Source organism: Notothenia rossii (assembly GCF_949606895.1).
Source record: "Notothenia rossii genome assembly, chromosome: 3".
In the NCBI taxonomy this organism is placed as follows: Eukaryota; Metazoa; Chordata; class Actinopteri; order Perciformes; family Nototheniidae; genus Notothenia; species Notothenia rossii.
Genome location: NC_136901.1, coordinates 47,895,317 through 47,914,202, shown reverse-complemented (window position 1 = coordinate 47,914,202; position 18,886 = coordinate 47,895,317). Strand labels below are relative to the sequence as shown.

Here is an 18,886-nt window from a genome sequence, read left to right as displayed (position 1 = left end):
TTCAAAGTTGTATTTATCATCTGAATTTGCCAAAACAAGTTTAAAATTCTGAAAGCCAAGACTTTGTTTATTTGAAATCAGATGAAAACAAACTGTAACAAACTCCACAAATCCACTTTTATTTTGAAATGAGCCGTTGCGACTTCCGACTTATTTCGATAGAGCGGGTAACATATGAACACAGCGTGGATGTCAGCATGAACAAGAGAAAGATATTTGAGGAAAATTGTGTTTTCCAAGAAAAGTGGGAGAAAGAGTATCTTTTCACTGAATTCAGGGGTAAACCACAATGTTTTATATGTTTGCAGACCGTTGCTGTCATGAAAGTAAGCAACTTGAGCCGCCGCTACAACACTTCACACAAGGACAAATATGACAGGTACACCGGGGCCGGCAGAGCAGCGATCCTAGCGGATCTGAAAGGGAAAGTACAAAAACAACAGTGCTTTTTCACTTTACACTTGGTAACAATACGTGTTGTCGACGTTGGTAAATGTTACATAAATTAACTCATTTTATCCGTGACTTAATTTACAGCAGTAATGTTAATTAGCTAGTTATTAGCTAGCTAGCAAGCAGCTAGCATACCACCATGAGGTCCCGGCCCGGCCCGCATGGTGGTTCTAATTCAACATCAAGTTTTATTTTTCCATGCTATATATTTTGCCATTTCTCTGCAAACGTAATTGGTAACATTATTTGATGTCGACATTGGTAAATGTTACATAAATTAACTCATTTGATCCGTGACTTATTTTACAGTGGTAACGTTAATTAGCTAGTTATTAGCTAGCTAGCAAGCAGCTAGCATACCACCATGTTATTAGCTGGCTAGCAAGAAGCTAGCATACCATGCGTCCCAGCCCGCATGGTGGTTCTAATTCACTTTCAAGTTTTATTTTTCCATGCTATATATTTTGCCATTTCTCTGCAAACGTACTTGGTAACATTATTTGATGTCGACATTGTTAAATGTTACATAAATTAAATCATTTTATCCGTGACTTATTTTACAGTGGTAACGTTAATTAGCTAGTTATTAGCTAGCTAGCAAGCAGCTAGCATACCACCATGCGGTCCCGGCCCAGCCATGGATCTCATTCAACTTCAAGTTTTATTTTTCAACCTTGCTTTTTGGACCTGCAGTGCATGTTTTTATCTTTTGGCATGCTGAGAGATTTTTTGTTTTGTTAATGGGAAATGTTTTGCAGTTGGTTCAAAGACTCCCGCATATAATATAATTATCTTAATAAGATGCTGGGTGGTGTGATTTCCAATATAATAAATGCTGAAAAATAAGTGCACAGTATGTTTTATTAATTTAATTTAGTGATAAACTTAGCGGCTACTCCTGAGTTTAATTTGTTTGGCACCCTGCAACAATCTGGGTTTCTCATTTTGCCCCCCAGGAAAAATAATTGCCCACCCTGCTAATAACATTAACAACTAAGATTGGAGGTGAGAAGAGTCTGCTCTGATCTTAGCATCTCAAAATGATAAAGACAATGGCGCACCCAGCAATTTGTAATGTAATGTCAATTTGCCAAACAAGATATGAAATTTCCAATCGAAAAACACTGTTAACCTTACTATAGGTGTGTACAATCGTAGATAAAAAATATAGCTAGATGACTTAATCCTAAACTAAGCCTGAACGCACACAAAGGTCTTCAACAACTATATTGATTGCATTAAAGTTAAATCATATTCTGCCATTGATTTGAGCATTTCTATTGGTGATGTTTTTGAAAACTATGAGTTAATCTCTCTCTTTTTCTCCCTCTTTCAGACTCCTCTCACTCCTATCTAGGATATTGTTTTCCTCGGGTGGAAACATCTATATCTTCAGCCTCAAACCTCTCATCGCTGCTGTTACGGTTGGACATACAGTAGAAACTTTTTGGGGATTTTAGCTTTTTTGGGGATTTCATTTTTCAATGGTGGGGGGGGGAGAGTTATTGGTTATTTGATGGATGTGGAGATGCAAGGACTGTGGCTATTCATGTACCAGAAGATCTGAACTGCTAAAACATTATAGACTAGATCATCAACATTATGGAAGGCTTCTTATCCCTGCCTACGAAAACGGCCCATTTTCCTGTAAAACATGGAATGCACTACTGAAGCATCTTTGTACACAACACCCTTCTCAGCAATCCTCAAGAGCAGATATCTCACATTTTAAGTGCCATCTTTGTGACGAAAATTAACTTACTGAAACAGACTTTTTTCACCACATTGGCCAACATTTGAAAAATAATGAATTAGTTCCTTGTATTTATGTTGATTGTTCATATCAAACCAACATATATGGACGTTTCCACACTCATAAATGGAGAAAACACAAAGTGTTTACAGTTAGAGATTTAAAACCTGGAATAGTTCGCAGATCATTCTTCAATCCTTCTGCTTTGGATTCAGTTAACAGTGACACTGAGTTAAATGAGGATTTACAATTTGAAGAACCAACTTTTGAAGAACCTAGAGATTTGAGAAAAGATGTTGAGCTAAAATTAGCCTCAGTTTTACTGAAATTGGAACATAGCTACCTCGTGTCAAGTGCAGCTGTAAATATACTCCTTGAGGAACTGCAATATCTCATCGGGACTGTGTCTGTGCCGGTCACTCAGGAGACTATCACTCAGTTTTTTGTGGATCATAACTGTCGGGTAGATGAATCACTTGTCCAAGAGTTAGCGACAGAACTCTGTACCTCACATCCTATTCAACTTCTTATTGGAAAAGAAGGCCCATTATCTACTGCATGGATGCGCAACAAATATTATAGAAGTAAGTTCTGTGTAGTGGAACCAGTAGAATATGTAATTGACCGAAAGAACATAAGGTCCTTTCAATATATTCCTGTACTAAAAACGTTGCAGCAGGTTTTGAATTGTGAGACTATCCTCAGCAATGCAGTTAATTTAAAGGAGAAATTTCAATCAGTGTCAAGTGAGAGGCAGGTATACAGATGTCTCTGGGATGGTGCGAACTTTAAAGAAAACAGTCTTTTCTCAAATGAGTGTGCAGTTTCATTAATTCTGTACATAGATGATTTTGAGGTTTGTAATCCCCTTGGGACTTTGCGCAAAATACATAAAATCTGTGCCATATACTGGATTTTAGGCGATCTTCTACCTGGTTCACACTCTTCATTGTCATCAATCTACTTGGCTGCATTGATCAAAAGTGATGATGTAAAGTTGTATGGATACAAGGCAGTTCTTGAACCTTTGATTAATGATATCATTATTTTAGAGCAACATGGAATATTTGTGTGCAAGTTAGGAAAATGTGTAAAGGGAACAGTGAAATGTGTTGTTGCTGACAACCTAGGTGCTCATAGTCTTGCTGGTTTTGCTGAGTTTTTCGAGTGCTTATGTTTGTAGGTTTTGTACAGCTCGGAAATTAGATTTTCAAACGAGGGACGTAGGGAGTGGAGCATTCTCTTTGAGGACAGAGGAGGGTCACGCAAGACATCTTAAAACACTTGAGGAAGAATCGTTGGCCAATTGTTTTGGTGTTAAGAGGAGGTGTGTTTTGTCGGAAAAACTTGCTCATTTTAATGTCACAACTGGCTTTCCACCAGACATCGTTCATGATCTATTTGAAGGAATTGTTACTCGTGAAATAGCTCTTTGTCTCTATGTGATCACCTCGAAGAAGTACTTTACTTTGGAACTTTTGAATGACTCTATAAAAAATGTCCCCTTCAAGTGGACAGATAAAACAAACTGTCCTCTCACCTATTCAACAAGGAGAACAATTGGTGGCAATTCTCACGAGAATTGGAGTTTGATCAGGTCTTTGCCGCTCCTCCTGGGACAGAAAGTGCCTGCTGATGAACCTGCCTGGAATCTCCTCACTGACTTGAAGGACATAGTTGACTTTGTTGTCACACCGGTGCACACTGACGAAACGATAGCTTATTTTAATTTCAAAATCTCTGAGCATAGAGTACGGTTTAAGGAGGTTTTCCCAGACTCCAACTTGCTTCCTAAGCATCACTTCTTGGAACACTACCCACAGCTAATCTATCAGTTTGGTCCTCTAGTTTCTCTCTGGACTTTAAGATTTGAAGCCAAGCATAGCTTTTTTAAGAGAGTTGTACGACACACTAGCTGCTTTAAAAACTTGTTGTTGTCCTTAGCAGAGAGACACCAGTTATCCATGGCACACCAGCTCTGCTCTACTCATGTAGCTTTCCTAAGCCTCTACTGGAAGTGAAAAAGTTCTCAACTGTTAGCATTGACGTCCTGAAAGATGATATTGCACAATCTGTCAAACACAAGAACCCAAATATGAAGGAAGTTTATTTGGCCGAAAATGTCATCTATAAGGGATTTAACTACAGACTTGGAATTATCCTTGCTCATGGATCAATCGAAGGGATGCCTGCATTCACTGAAATCATCCAGATGGTGGTTCTCAAAAAGGAATTGGTCTTCATTGTTCGGAAACTAAGTTCTTGGTACATGGAACACTACAGAGCCTATCAACTCGAAATCTCGCCTTCAAAGGAGATTGAAGTTCTTGAGGCATCTCAACTGACCGATCCTTACCTCCTGGCAGACTACACAGTTGGGGCCATGCGGCTTATTACACTCAAGCGATATATTCAAGTTTAAGGTTAGCATAAAGTAATATCTGTTTGGGGTGGGTCAGAATCAAAGTGGATGTGATGAATTATGCAGGTTAATTTTGTTTTCATTGTAATTAACATGAATGATCATATCATTTAAATTCAACAGAGCTAACGTTGCACGTACAACTATTTGTCTATAGCACACAATCATTAGTCAACCATGAAAAAAGCACATCTCTAATATCTCTTTCTCTCTCTCCAAACCCCACCCTTCTTTCTTTCCCTCCCACTCAGAGGATCTCCAAACATGGCGGGCGTCATGCGGCTCCTGGTGATTTTAGAAGAGGACAGTCGCATCAAGCTGGAGCTTCCTAATGGCATCCCCTCCTCGGTTGACGAAGTCATCCACGAAACAACGAATTTCTGTGGTCTAACTAATGAAATACGGCTTCAGTACAAAGACGCTGATTTCGGCACTTGGGTTAACTTAACTTCAACTTCAGAACTCAAGGATCTTGCCACTTTGAAAGTTATTAATGTAGTACCCAGTGTGACTTTATTCTTAGAGCCAGTGGAATACTCTGTGGATAAGGCTAATTTTCAAAGCCAAGATGATTCCAGTATGTCTTCATCTGCATGCTCGGGTGACACATTACCCGTAAGCAGCCCTTCTTCGGACACCGACAGAAAGGAGCAGTGGCCCAAGGTGTTCCTCATCCCTACTTTCTCTCATTCAACAGAAACACAACTTAGGGATGGAAATGCAGAGTACCAGAGAAGCCAGGTTAGACTCACTCCCAGCTCTAAAATGCTTTCCAACATACTGGAAACGCTCGCTGACAAAGTCTATTCATACAAATCCTATCCTAGCGATGCAGACTTCAGTGAAGTGGCAGAGGCACTCACACAGACACACCCCTGTCTGAAAGAACCTGGGTCCTTCAACCACAGTTACGGATGGAAACAGAGACTCAAGACGAAGATGTACAAATATCGCACATACCTAAAATCACACAGTTCATCATCTGACGAGCTGACTGTGAATACTGTGAAAAGAAAGTTGCCGACGGATGCCCACCCAGCAAAGAACATAAAGAAACCTAGGCGAACTGAGTCTAACCATTACCCATCTCTGCCTTTCAACGAGACACCAGAGTCAATGGAGCAAGGGAGAGTGGCCCTCTTGTCTGAGGTAAAGAAAAGGAACAATGTCCAAACAATAAGACAGAAGATGGCTCGGACGTTCGCATTTCGGAGGCAAGAAATTGTCGACAAGAAAACATCTTTGCACGAAATGATCGAAAGATGGCCAGCACTCTTCGAAGTTCAAGAGGTACACTAACTTTACTCATAGTATGTATGTATATATGTGTGTGTAATCAAATGTACGTAAAGCTAAATCACATGCTTTTGCATGAGGCACATATCCTTTGTCTGTTTTTGATATATATACCTATACTACCTATATTCCCTAGGTCAGGGGTCACCGACCTTTTTTATGGTGAGGGCTACTTTCAAAAAATAAAACAAGTCGGGGGCTACTTTTACTCCTCTTTTTTTTGTTTTTTGCAGTATATATATTTAGCACATTTTAACGTTTACTCTTTACCGCACCGTTGTGACGAAAAGGGAGCTGAGCCAGAAGGCAAAGCTCTCTGTCTACCGGGCCATTTTCGTTCCTACCCTCACCTATGGTCATGAAGGATGGGTCATGACCGAAAGAACGAGATCACGGGTACAAGCGGCCGAGATGGGTTTTCTCCGCAGGGTGGCTGGTGTCTCCCTTTGGGATAAGGTGAGAAGTTCGGTCATCCGGGAGGGACTCGGAGTTGAACCGCTCCTCCTTCGCGTCGAAAGGAGCCAGTTGAGGTGGTTCGGGCACCTAGTTAGGATGCCACGTGGGCGCCTCCCTAGGGAGGTGTTCCAGGCACGTCCAGCTGGGAAGAGACCAAGGGGTAGACCTAGAACCAGATGGAGGGATTATATCTCTTCTCTGGCCTGGGAGCGCCTTGGGATCCCCCAGTCAGAGCTGGTTGATGTGGCCAGGGAAAAGAAAGTTTGGGGCTCTCTGCTGGAACTGCTACCTCCGCGACCCGACCACGGATAAGCGGGAGAAGATGGATGGATGGATGGATGGACATTTTAACGTTAATATGCTTACCTTTAACCTTTGTGTGCTGTTTGGGTCTGTGGGACCCGTTTTCAGTGTTTACTAAAAGAACATTTCTACATTGCAATCTAATTATTTTAACCTGCTTTATTTGGGTTGGACGGGCCTCACCTCCTCTAGGGGGGTCCGGGGGCATGCTCCCCCGGGAAGATGTTTTTTAAAATGTTGAAGTGAAATGCATCAATCAGGTGCACTCTGGTGTATCCATAAATTCTGGTGAATTTATGGGTACAGCTCTCAACACTCAAATGAAAGGGAGCTGTATACTTTTCAATAATCCAATCATCTTTAGAATATGATCACAACCAATAACAAATCATTTAAACTGGTTTATTCTTATCTTATGTTACCTAGTTAGCTTTCTTTCTTTTTATGTATGCATATTATAATAATCACTCCCTTTTTAAACAGTTTTGTTTTTTTTACTGTCCTATAGTACACATTGGAATGATTTCTTACTTTATCTATTATCTGTAATAGATAAAGGTTCTCTCTCTCTCTCTCTCTCTCTCTCTCTCTCTCACTCTCACTCTCTCTCTCTCTCTCTCAGAGGCTGTGTGCTCCTCCGTGGCGATGACGGCTTGCGTTCAAAAATAGGGATTTTGAAAAGAGCGGGGGACATGTCCCCCCTTTCCCCAGCGGAAATTACACCATGCGTGTGTGTGCGTCAAGTGGAATAAATATATATGCAAGTTGCAACACACAGAGTAAAACTCTGCCCCTCATGTGTTGGCTGGCATGATAGGCTGTTCAATGGGGCTGATGTGTTGTGTAGATTCTGACAGAAGGAAAATCAGTGGGGAGGTGCCACATTGCAACGCTGGTCCCGCAAATCAAGCAAGAACGTGATTAGTCGATATTCATTGTGGGGGTGGGGGGAAGAGGGGTGTTGGATAGAGTTGTAGTAAGTAGATAGAGTTCGCTATGATTTAGGTTTCGTTTATGCATAGGATAGATTCTTTTAATTACATTTCCTTTTTTGTTTTTGTGTATTTTATCCCTTTTGGATTTGCTTGGCGAGCTATTTTTCGAAGATGCGCCGCGGGCGACTCACGTTGCCCCTGCGAGCGACTAAGTGCCCGCGGGCACCGTGTTGGCTACCCCTGCCCTAGGTGAATGAAGAATTCATCAGAGTAACCACAATACCCCTTGAAGCAAGGTTCATGCAGAAACATGACGAGAAGTGCAGTGAACTAATTAATTAAAAAATTAATAAAAATAAGTGTGGAGCTATCCGGGAGAAGACAACGCTCCTGCCATTTGTGGAAACAGTATGTACAGATGTTTTTTACTTTACTACTCACTTACATATAATCAATAACAATTGATATATTTTTCAATACATAATCAATTATTTATAGCATTGGTCACTGATCCGACACAGCAACCTTTTAGCCAGAGGTTTCATAGACTTGGCACATTCTTTCTTCATGTTCATGTTTTTCTACATGTTTAGACATCCATTTTGGCGTAATGGGAATTATTGGCTGTTTTTTCATGGCCTTAATATGGTTGACACACTAATTGACTGATTTTGTAATCATTATTTTATCGACTGATATGAAAAAGTGTCCAGCCCTACCTTCACGCCAAACTATGCTCTTTTTTCATGTCTCTACTGTCTAAATGCATCCTTACTCATTTATCACCTAAAGCTCATTTGCATATATGACCATTCCTATGCATTCTTTCCTAGATACACTAGCTCTCAATCCCACATTAACAAACCGTGGCACACTCACACTGATTGAATGGACGAACTGAACAATTAACATTAATTATTGTGACTGTCTTCATGCAGGATACTGACACCACTACAAAGAGGGAGATTGCTCTCAAATGTCTCATCCTCAACATGGGAGAATCGGTGGAGAACCTGATCAAAGAATTCCTGGTAAGGTAAGATTAATGTTGAGGTGTTAACATTCTAGCTAAGGCTGTCCACTTTATATGATGTGTTACATTTTACATAACATTTTAGTTATTTAGCAGGTGCTCTTATCCCGAGTGACTAACAACAAGTGTAATAGGAGTACAAGTCAAATTCAAATGTCACCAACACAGCGAGTAACCCATAGGCAGTCAGTCCTAGTAGTGTTTAAAGACGTGCTCAGACAATAGCTACAGACAAGAAACAAAGCTATGCATCACGATACAATTCCTTCTTACTGCCAATTATGACCTTCCAGGACGTCCACGATATGTCTTAACAGTTAGGCTATTCATCTGGGGGGAAATCCGAGCTATATTGATTTCAGATTATTTTTTCCTAAATTATTTTCCAGGTGTCGGAGAAGGATGAGGCTGGACAAATTCTTCAACGGGAAACTATCGCAATCTTCGTCATCAGAGCGCAAGCCGCAACCGAAGACATTGGCATCATTCTTGAGGGACTAGAGGTTGTGAATAATTTGGCGTCTGTTGCAAATGCTGTCGCCATTCTCCTGGGCTTCCTTTATGCTCTCAATCTGGAATATCCCGAGACATTAAAATTGACATTTGAATATATCCAGAAAGTCTTCATGGAGCTGGACCCGAAAGGCATGGCCACCAAAGTCAAGCAGCTCTTAGTTCAGGTTTCCTACACATCCAAGTTTTCCAGTCATGGAAAATGATAAAGACAATAACAAGTCACAGAAAACGTATGTGACTGTCCTGGAGAATGAAAAGGTTACACACCTGTTGTGTGACTAGTTATGGTTCGTCATTCTGAAGTTCAACTGTTTAAAAATTTAAAAACTGTCCGAGCAATTACTGATGGGCTCTGCTCTGGCTGGTAGAGTACGCAACTGTTTTGCGTACACATTTGGTTTGAAAGGTCAATAATATGTTTGGCTGTCAGCTCTTCAAAGTTCCAAGCTGACCCTTGAGAAAGTTGACTGTTTTCTTGCAAGAATTATTTTTCATTTGTATGCCTTTAGGCATACAACCGCGGTGCAGTTTTTCTATGTATTATTTTAAATTGTTACATTTTATTTGAACAATGCAGATACCCTGTAAATATGTTTGTTTTAGAAGTAATAAACCGTTATTAAATATCACAATGTGTAATGAGAATTATTGATGTAATCTATATTTTTTGGATTAGATTAAATGAGAAAAATATAGTTTAACAAAATGCATACATTTTTGATTGGATAAAACAAATAATATTTAGTTAATTTTAACGAGAAAAAACTGTTTGATAAAATCTATATTTTTTTTGTTTGGATTAAATAAAGAATTTAAATTAATTGACTTCCTTCAACAAGAAAAATATACTTTGTGCCAAGTCTTATATAATAGTTTCCAAGGACATAAGAAATATTCTTTGAGGCAAGTTATTTATTTTTCATTGGCTCAAGCTATAAAGTATAGATGTGAACCATTACCCTACATTCTTTTACTTGGTTGAACGAAATACTTTTACCAGTGTATGCTGTCTCAATCCAGCTTGCCAAAGCAAAGAAGCCACTATCAGAAGGAGAGTGTTGGAGCACTGAGTGGTCTGAAACTCACCTCGGCTCCGTGTGTCCTTTGATGAGCTGGTTAAATTATAAAAGAAGGAATTCAAAGCACCAGGATAAAAGTTAAACAATAATCTGTTTTAATGGTAAAAAACAACAATACAAAATACAGATTAGTCTGGGCTCAATTATACTACCGTGCAATACAGTTATCGGGGACGGTCAGTCAGAAGGGCCCCATGTATAGAAATATAATAATATTTATACACACAAGTGGGGAGGAGTTATGTCAGTTGCTCCTCCCTAGGGGTCATCTTATTGGGAGATACAAAAACGATAGCCTGTCGCAGCGAATCAGCACGAGCCAGCCGAGGCGACCCGGAAACAAGAGTCTCTTAAGTTTGAGGTAAAGCAGACACACTTGGTGTCCGGCATGAACCATCTCCGAATAACAAGTTTGTTATCTTACATCTTGCAGCCTGCACACACACTCACACACACACAGACATTTTGCATAGACTTCCTTCTCTCCGCCCCCTCCCCCATCAGTTTAATACACACACAGTTTCACATACTTTTGGCATTTTTAAGATATAGTTGTTTATAGTTGGCTAATACAAGTAATACCTTTAAGTTACTTTAATATCAATAATAACGAGAAAAACATTACCTCTGCTCTCAAGCAGTCCTACAGCAATGCTTTTGAAATAGTAGAACATTACATAAACATACATTTTACCAAGCATGTTTAACCTCTTAAGCACTGAGCCTGTTGTTCAGATTTCAGGCTCCAAAATGCCACTGACACAGCAAAGACTATATCTTCACTTCTAAAAGGGGTAAATTAATTTTCTCTCAAAGCAAGGTTACATGTGTGAGTTGGATGTAGAAGTGTCAGAATCAATCTAGATGTTTTTATTTTAAAGTAAATTCAGATGGAACATAGTAAAAACATGTAAATTATAATGTCCGCCAAAAAAAAAAACATTATTTATAGTGAAAACCACCCTATACAACATATAATAAGTACCCTGTATCAAGATTGATGCAAAACAAGTGACATTTGATCTTTTTAGAGAGGTTTAGAAAAATAAAGTCCAGGCGGACTCACCTCTGGATAATTGGGGAACCATCGGTTCCATTTGACCTTTTTCATTGTAAAAATAATTGTATTACTTTGAATTATCACTATAGGTATTCATTCCATCCAAATACAACTGTTGTGAAAAAATAAAAAATAAAAATTTTTAAAAAACATACTCTCTTATCCTCTTAGGCCCCACAATGCTAAAAGTGAGCCTCTGGATTAGCCCCGAGCGAAAAATGCTAACCTATTATGCACCGGAAATCACTCCTAGCTCCCTTATTACTTATCCCAGCTGCACATCCAACACATCGTTTATGATCGTAAAGACACAGAATCTAACGGTGCCCACCTCAACACTGAAAGATACACACTTGCAATGTTATCAACAAAAACGTAAATCAAAAGAAGTGGTGCTAGGTAGTGTTGGAGATTTGGAGGATGTTGAAAACCAACCTCGTCTCCGCGTGTCGTTTGCTAAGCTGGGTGAATTCGTAAAAAAGGAAGGGATTAAGAAACACCAGAATACAAGTTAAACAATAATCTTGCTTTAATGATATACAGTAACAGCCCAAAATACACATACAAACACAAAGACAAAGGAAGTACTTCCTGCTCCTTCTCTGTCCTACCCTCCTGGTCAGCCTGAAGAAAAAGAGAATGAACCCCGAGAAAACACAGTGTTTCATACTAAAAACACAGGAGGGGGTGTGAGCGGGCTTTCCCCCCGAGGTCATCTTATTGGCAGAGACCAAGACATGGCCTGTCGTACCCAATCAGTGCGACACAGCAGAAGAAACCCCGCTCACATCTTGTAGCCAGCCCCCCACCCCGTTTATGGCCCTTTGTCCCTGGGTCCATCTCCCCCCCCCCCCTTCAGGTTACCACACACAAGTTAAAAGTATGTTTTAAGATATAGTTGTTATAGTTGGCTAAATATACGTAATACATGTTAATTATTTTCCTCTCAATAATAACGAGGAACACGTTACCTATGCTCTTAAGCAGTATTAGAGATGCTTTTCAAATAGTCAAACTTCACACAGGCTTACCTATGGAGAACACACTCATTTGTCCTATAGCCCCTCCATTTGTTTGAGCTATTGTTCACATCTTTACTTCAAATAAAAGGTTTCACATTGTATATTTCCAGCTTCCTTTACACATACTGTTATTATTAATACAAAATAACCAACCACACACCTCTATTGAAAACAAGTCGATTCCCCTGACAATTGACATGCTGAAACTCCTCGGAATGCGCTACCCTCCTCCAACTCTCTCGTCCCTGTCATAAAAACTGCTTCCATTTCATATAGAGTAATAAAAGATGTTTAAGCTAATTTCTCCACAATGTTTGTAGCCATTTAGTACCCACACATGAAAGAATAAGAACAGAGGTATAGTTGACCAGTAATCATGTAGCATTTATATTTACTTCAATGAAAACACATACACATCTGCTACAAGATTGTGTCACGCACCCCCTTCTTTTACGAGGGAAGCATTCCAGAGCCTTGGTCTTATTCCCAAATAAGGATGTCCCCTGCTCCCATCTCTCTCTAAACACACAGAATTCACCTCAATATATTGGGGGAGGAAAGGATACTTTGTCCCTTCAAATTTAACACACATGAACATATATAAGGTGACACCAAAATGAATATACCAGATTTTACTTTCCTGTCATACCCCGTTACTTTAATACTTCAAATAATTCAAATAATCCTTCAATTTCCCCCTTTTGGTCTCGCATTAACGAGACCAACACACATAAGACATTTGAAACCAAACTACTGTCCTTCTTTAATACTGTGTCTGTCCCCCTTCATTAAACCTTTGGGAACAGAAAACAACCTCCAATGACAGTTAAGAAAGACCAAACTATGTTAAAAAATTGTGTCCTTGTTTGCCGAATCATCATACTCGTCCTCTCCCTCCGCATATGCCAACAAGGGCATTTGGTACAGTGGGGGAGGAGCAGCTTTTCCTTCAATGGTGGAAATGATAAGTTTGACACACAAGGAGCGGATGCACGGCACACAACAACAACCACATGTTATTAAAATGGCCACAAAAGTAGCTACAGAAACAAAGAGAGACATTATTAAACCTTTCCATTGACCAAACATGTTAGCGAACCACTCCTCTAAGACATTTTGTACCCCTGATTGTTCATGCATAGTTTTAGATAGGGTGCGAAGGCCTTCCAAAGCCCTTGTGACGGAACCGTCTGGAGCCGTGTTATTGGGAATAAATGTGCAGCACATCTCCCCAAACATTGCACAAACTCCACCCTTCTCTGCAAGAAGCATATCCAACGCCATCCTATTTTGCACAGCCATAAGGGATGTTGGACCCAATTGTTCAGCCAGGCCCTCTACCGCGTCCCTAGTGAGATTGGCCAATCGGAGTATGTTGTAATGTACATAGTTAATCCTTTCTACATTTTTGATAGGGGTCACAGGGAAGAAGGCAGAGATAATTGGCAAACTTTCAAACCCTGCAGCGATTTGATCAGCTAGTTTGTAGTCGTTAGGGACCCCTCGTGGGATTCCGATGGAATCGATGTAGGTGGGAGAGTCGACAGACAAATCGAAGGAGCCCGGGGCGTGGCGTTTGGACAGCGCGTGTCTCCTACGTCGAGTGATTAGGTTGGTATTAAGTGTGTCTTTAGGGTCCGTGAGCCCCAGTTTTTTGCCTAATAACATTAGGGGTGCCTGGAGGCGCACCATAGCACACAATCCTACAGATAGTTCGGGAATACGGGTGAACAGGCGGTGACCCCCACAATAATAGTAGAGCCCAGCTCTGGCCCAATGTCCTATATTAGTGCTAGACAGGGTGAGGTTACACCAATCCGGAGAGACATTTCCTAGGTCGAAACGTGGGGATTTCTGAACCATGGAAAAACATGTGTACCCACCGGCGCCTTTGTCAGGTGTAAATGGGCCTGTCCTAGTGTCATTATCAATTGGAGGGAAAACTTTGGCTAGGGTGGTACAGTTAGGAGGGCTGGCCATCCTAGTCAGTTGTAACATACAGTTGTACCCCCAGGTATCTGTGGGAAACAGGGGCGCAGGGTCAGTGGCTAATTGCGGGCGGGCCGTAGCACAGGCTAGACAATCCCCGGCCATTTGTTCTTGGGCTGTTTGGGCAACCCATTTTAACCATAGGTTGTCATCTGTGTATCCTGTGGCCATTTGGATGACGTCTAGAGGTTGAAGTTGGCTATAATCCCCCGTGCATTTATCCGTACATGTAATTTTAGACAGGTATTTAATATTAGATGCTGCCCGAGGAAGGTTTCGTTCCACCTTAGGTTTAACTTTAATTTCGAAGAGGCCTTGTGGCGAACCCCCCCCTGCATGTACCGCGAGGACATAAAGTCCAGCGTCGGAGAGCACTACATTTTTTAGCGTTATACGTACGGGATTACAAAACCTGACAACGCATGGGACGTTTGGGTTTCTCCTAATCACTTTCATTCTATGTTTGAGGGATCTAACGATTTCCGCCGATCGGTAAGGTGGCATGTATCCCCAGTCATCAGGACCCGAATTTGCTAGGACACCGGACCAGGACTCGCAGGTGCACCCGTATGTGTATGTGACGGACACAGCAGGGTCGCCTTTGGTCCTGTATGTACTGCCTCTGTAAATGTAAGGAGCACCTTTAACCGTATCTGTGACGGTTTTGTTACATACCGCAGGGGCTAAGCAGACATATTTGGCTAGGTAGGAATAGGTACGGTCGAGGCTTCTGCAGGGGGCAATTTTGCACAAGTCGAGTTGTATTATTCCATCACTACCTGCATGGAGAGTGAAGGTTTGTCTAGGAGACATTGGGGTAACCACTGTCTCATAATGGCCCCGTTTGACTCTAGTTACGGATTCATTTGGCGGAGGAGTGGAGTCTGGGTGGTCAATGGAATCACATGAGATTAAAATAATGGTAACAATCGCAGTAGAAACCAGGGCTAATCCTGCCAACCATTTCCAGTTACCATACATAGTTATACTGTGAGCTCCAACCCTTCTAGTGTCAGTATACGTCTATTCTAACCCCCAAGTTATTAAAAAAATGCGGTGAACCACTGGGTCACTCAACCATGATTTTAAAGGTTACAATGTACATACAGCAGGGCGAACAAGTAGATTATTACTCCTAACACTAGTAGTGACCAACAGGTTATCAGGAAATTCAGGGCTCCTTCAGACATTTTCTATTGTTCTCTGAGAGGTTTTGGTCCCTGTGTCAGTATCACATGAGGTAAAAAGAAAGACAAATCCCTTAAATATAGATTTATTTTTAGAAAACAACTCCCTAAATTTGGGTTTATAAATGGAGTCTTCTTATAGGTTAATAAATGACTTTAACCTGTGGATTAAGATACCACTTCCCTCAAAAAATGGGTTATTAAAAGAACTTTACACTGTGGGTTAAGATACCACTTCCCTCAAAAAATGGGTTATTAAAAGAACTTTAAACTGTGGGTTAAGATACCACTTCCCTCAAAAAATGGGTTATTAAATGAGGTGCTATGTGTAGCTTATAGCAACCTGATCAGAGGGGAGCAGGTTCCTCTGTCTTCCCGTGAAGTCCTGTGTCTTCGTGCTCCGGCCCGCTGATGGCGACTTCTGGGCTGTCGGTTGTAGGGATGTCCTTGTTGTCCTTCTCCTCCAGTCCGCTGATGCCTGCTTCCAAGTCGTCTGCTGTAGGGATGTCCGCGAGGTCCTTCTCCTCCAGTCCGCTGATGCCTGCTTCCAAGTCGTCTGCTGTAGGGATGTCCGCGAGGTCCTTCTCCTCCAGTCCGCTGATGCCTGCTTCCAAGTCGTCTGCTGTAGGGATGTCCGCGTTGATGATAGCCAGGTCCGTCCGGATGTCGTCGAGGGTCCTTCCAGGTGATTTCCCCGCTGCACACTGGCTCCAGTGGTACCAGATGTCCCCCTTTCCTTCTAGGCGGACAGAATGGGATGTCCGCTGGGCCACTCTGTAGGGGCCGGTGAACCTGGGGTTGAGCCACTTGGGCCGGATGACCTTCAGCCAGACGAACTCCGCTGTGTTGGCCTCGTGTTTTTCGGGTCCCCCTTTGGCATCAGCAACCTGTGTGGAAAATCCTGACACCAATCCCTTAAGCTGCTGGAAATAAGGTTTCGGACTCAGGACCTCTACTTCCTTTCCTACACTCAAGGCTCCTGGGCCAGGAAACTGATGGCCATGTGTCAGCTCAAATGGGGAGAAGCCTGTCCCTTTGTTTATAGAGCTCCTAATTGACATGAGAGCCAGAGGCAAGGCCTCTAACCATTTCATGCCTGTCTCCTCACATGGTTTGCTGAGTTTCTGTTTGATGTTCTGGTTCATCCTTTCTACCTTTCCCTGAGATTGGGGGTGATAGACAGCTCCAAAACTGTGTCTTAGTCCTAAAGACTGTTCTACTGTGCGTAGGTCGTGGTTCTTGAAATGGCTGCCATTGTCTGACCTCACTTTCCTAGGAAACCCATGTAGTGGAATGTAATGAGTGACTAAGAACTTGATCACTGAGTCTGCATCTTCTCTCCTGCATGGCATAGCTTCTGGCCAACCTGTGTATGCATCGACTACAACTAGTAAGTATCTGAACCCTCTTACTTTGTCAATCATGTCAGTGTAGTCAATTATGATTTCTTCTCCTGCCATTTTAGGTAAAGGAAACTTTCCCTGGTGCGGTTTTACAGTGGCTCTGATGTTATGGGTTAAGCAAATTACACATTCCTCTAGGTAATTAGCTATCATGTCAGGTAGGTAGGGGTGCCACCAGTGAGTCAGGTGTCTGTTCATTTGAGTTTTGCCGCAATGTGTTGGGCCGTGTGCTTCTTTAAGCATTGATCTTATCCATCCTGGGGGTATCACTGGTCTCCCATCTGGGGAGTACCATATCCCGTCTTTGTTGGTAGCTCCTCTGTCTAACCATACTGTCTTGTCTTGAGGAGACCCTGTTGCTTGAGCTTCTTTAAGAGTATCATCTGTTACTGCGGGCAGTAAGTCAGCAGATTTTAAGACCAGCATTTGAAACTGGGGTATATACCCTGCTCTGGCTTTAGCTGCCTTGTCTGCTGCATTGTTATCCCAAGCCAAATAGTTGTCCACCGTGCTGTGACCTTTACATTTAAGTAAAGCTCGTTTGTTGGGTAACATTACTGCTTCTGCAAGCCTTTTGATCTGTTTCTCGTGTTTGATGGGAGTATTGGTGGATGTTACAAATCCTGCTCGCATCCATTGGCGCATCTCCACATGTATGACACCATGAACATATGCTGAATCTGTATAGATGTTTACATCTTTTCCCTTTGATAGCTCTAATGCTGCAATGACTCCCATTACTTCTGCCAACTGTGCTGAGACTTTCCCTGTTACTTCTCCTGTTGATCTTTCTTCAAACTCTCCCTCAGCTTTTTGACTCACGACTGCGTAGGCCGCTTGGAGCCCTTTGGTGGGGTGTCTAAAACAACAGCCGTCTGTGAACAGGTTTTCTGCATGTGGCATAGGCTCGTCTCTGAGATCTATTCTTAGCTTCACATCCTGGATGATTCTTTCCTCACACCTATGGGGTTCTCCGCTGCCAATGGTGTCTGCGCTGTTAACTCCTTCATGTGTGTAGGTGATGTGTGGTTGCGTCAGAGTTTTCTCTAACCTGGTCTGTCTTGTGGAAGTCATTGTGAATGCACTTGAGTTCACAAAAGAGACAATGCTATGTGTTGTCAGTACTGTCAAAGGGTGTCTCATCACAATGTGTGAAATTTTGTTTAAGATACGTGCTGTACCTGCCGCATGTCTTGTGCATGGAGGTTCCCTGTTCTCCACTCTGTCCAGTGTGACACTAATGTACATCAGTATTGACCTACATCCCCCCTTTTTCTGAAATAGAACACCATTTACTGTGTTCTCATTTTCAGAAACATCAAGGAAAAATGGCAATGCATAGGATGCAGAGGCGAGAGAGGTGACCTGGGACATGGATTGTTTGAGAGAAATGAACACAGCTTCTGCAGCTTGTGTCCAGTCCAGTGTGACAGTGAGATTGCGCATGCCTTTCTCATTGATCAGTGTCCTCAGTACAGCTGTTCTTGGGTTATACTCTGGGATATAGTGTCTGCTGTAGCCTGTGAGACCCAGAAAAGATAACATGTCTTTGACTGTCCTGGGTTTTGGGTGATGCAATATAACCTCCTGATGTGTTGCTGACATGCCCGTACCTGCTGGAGAGATAACTCTGCCCAAAAATGTCACCTCTTTACGGGTGCATTGTAGCTTTTTCTTGGAGACCTTGAACCCAGTCACGTCACGTCACGTCACGTCTGTCCCTCCGGTGCTAGAGCAACGCTGGCGTCTTGTCTGTTGACTGCCGCTTCTACCCCCGGACTGTTTCTGGATGTTTGTTTGTTTTGTCTACGGGTCTCTATGCTGGTTTTCGCCGATCCAAGGCTGCTCTTCACTCCGTTGTGCATCTCTCCAGCTCCGTTTCCATTCATAGGCTCCCTCACTACTGGACTGTATGCTACGTTAGCCATCAAAGCTAACAGCTGGCTCCACTCCGTCACCTTGACTACCCGGTCTGTATG

General features: G+C 42.0%; 1 protein-coding gene across 3 annotated transcripts; it reads left to right on the top strand.

Moving 5' to 3' along the window:
- Positions 1–238: 238 nt before the first annotated feature.
- Positions 239–9,746, top strand: LOC307033867 (uncharacterized protein). Of its 3 annotated transcripts, none has more exons than XM_079672500.1 (5): positions 239–379; positions 1,790–1,877; positions 4,880–5,918; positions 8,557–8,649; positions 9,041–9,746. In XM_079672500.1, exons 1-5 carry the CDS (start codon positions 373–375, stop codon positions 9,368–9,370), a joined length of 1,557 nt encoding a protein of 518 aa, XP_079528626.1. In that variant the 5' UTR covers positions 239–372; the 3' UTR covers positions 9,371–9,746. The 3 variants fall into 3 exon arrangements, with proteins under 3 accessions (XP_079528626.1, XP_079528627.1, XP_079528628.1); XM_079672501.1 differs by having other exon boundaries at positions 239–464; XM_079672502.1 differs by having other exon boundaries at positions 8,557–8,654; positions 9,041–9,278.
- Positions 9,747–18,886: the final 9,140 nt, after the last annotated feature.

Excerpts from the sequence above, each read along its gene's own strand:
- LOC307033867 (XM_079672500.1), top strand. Across the intron at positions 5,919-8,556 it reads CACTCTTCGAAGTTCAAGAG|GATACTGACACCACTACAAA; the intron begins GTACACTAACTT and ends GTCTTCATGCAG. Across the intron at positions 8,650-9,040 it reads ACCTGATCAAAGAATTCCTG|GTGTCGGAGAAGGATGAGGC; the intron begins GTAAGGTAAGAT and ends ATTATTTTCCAG.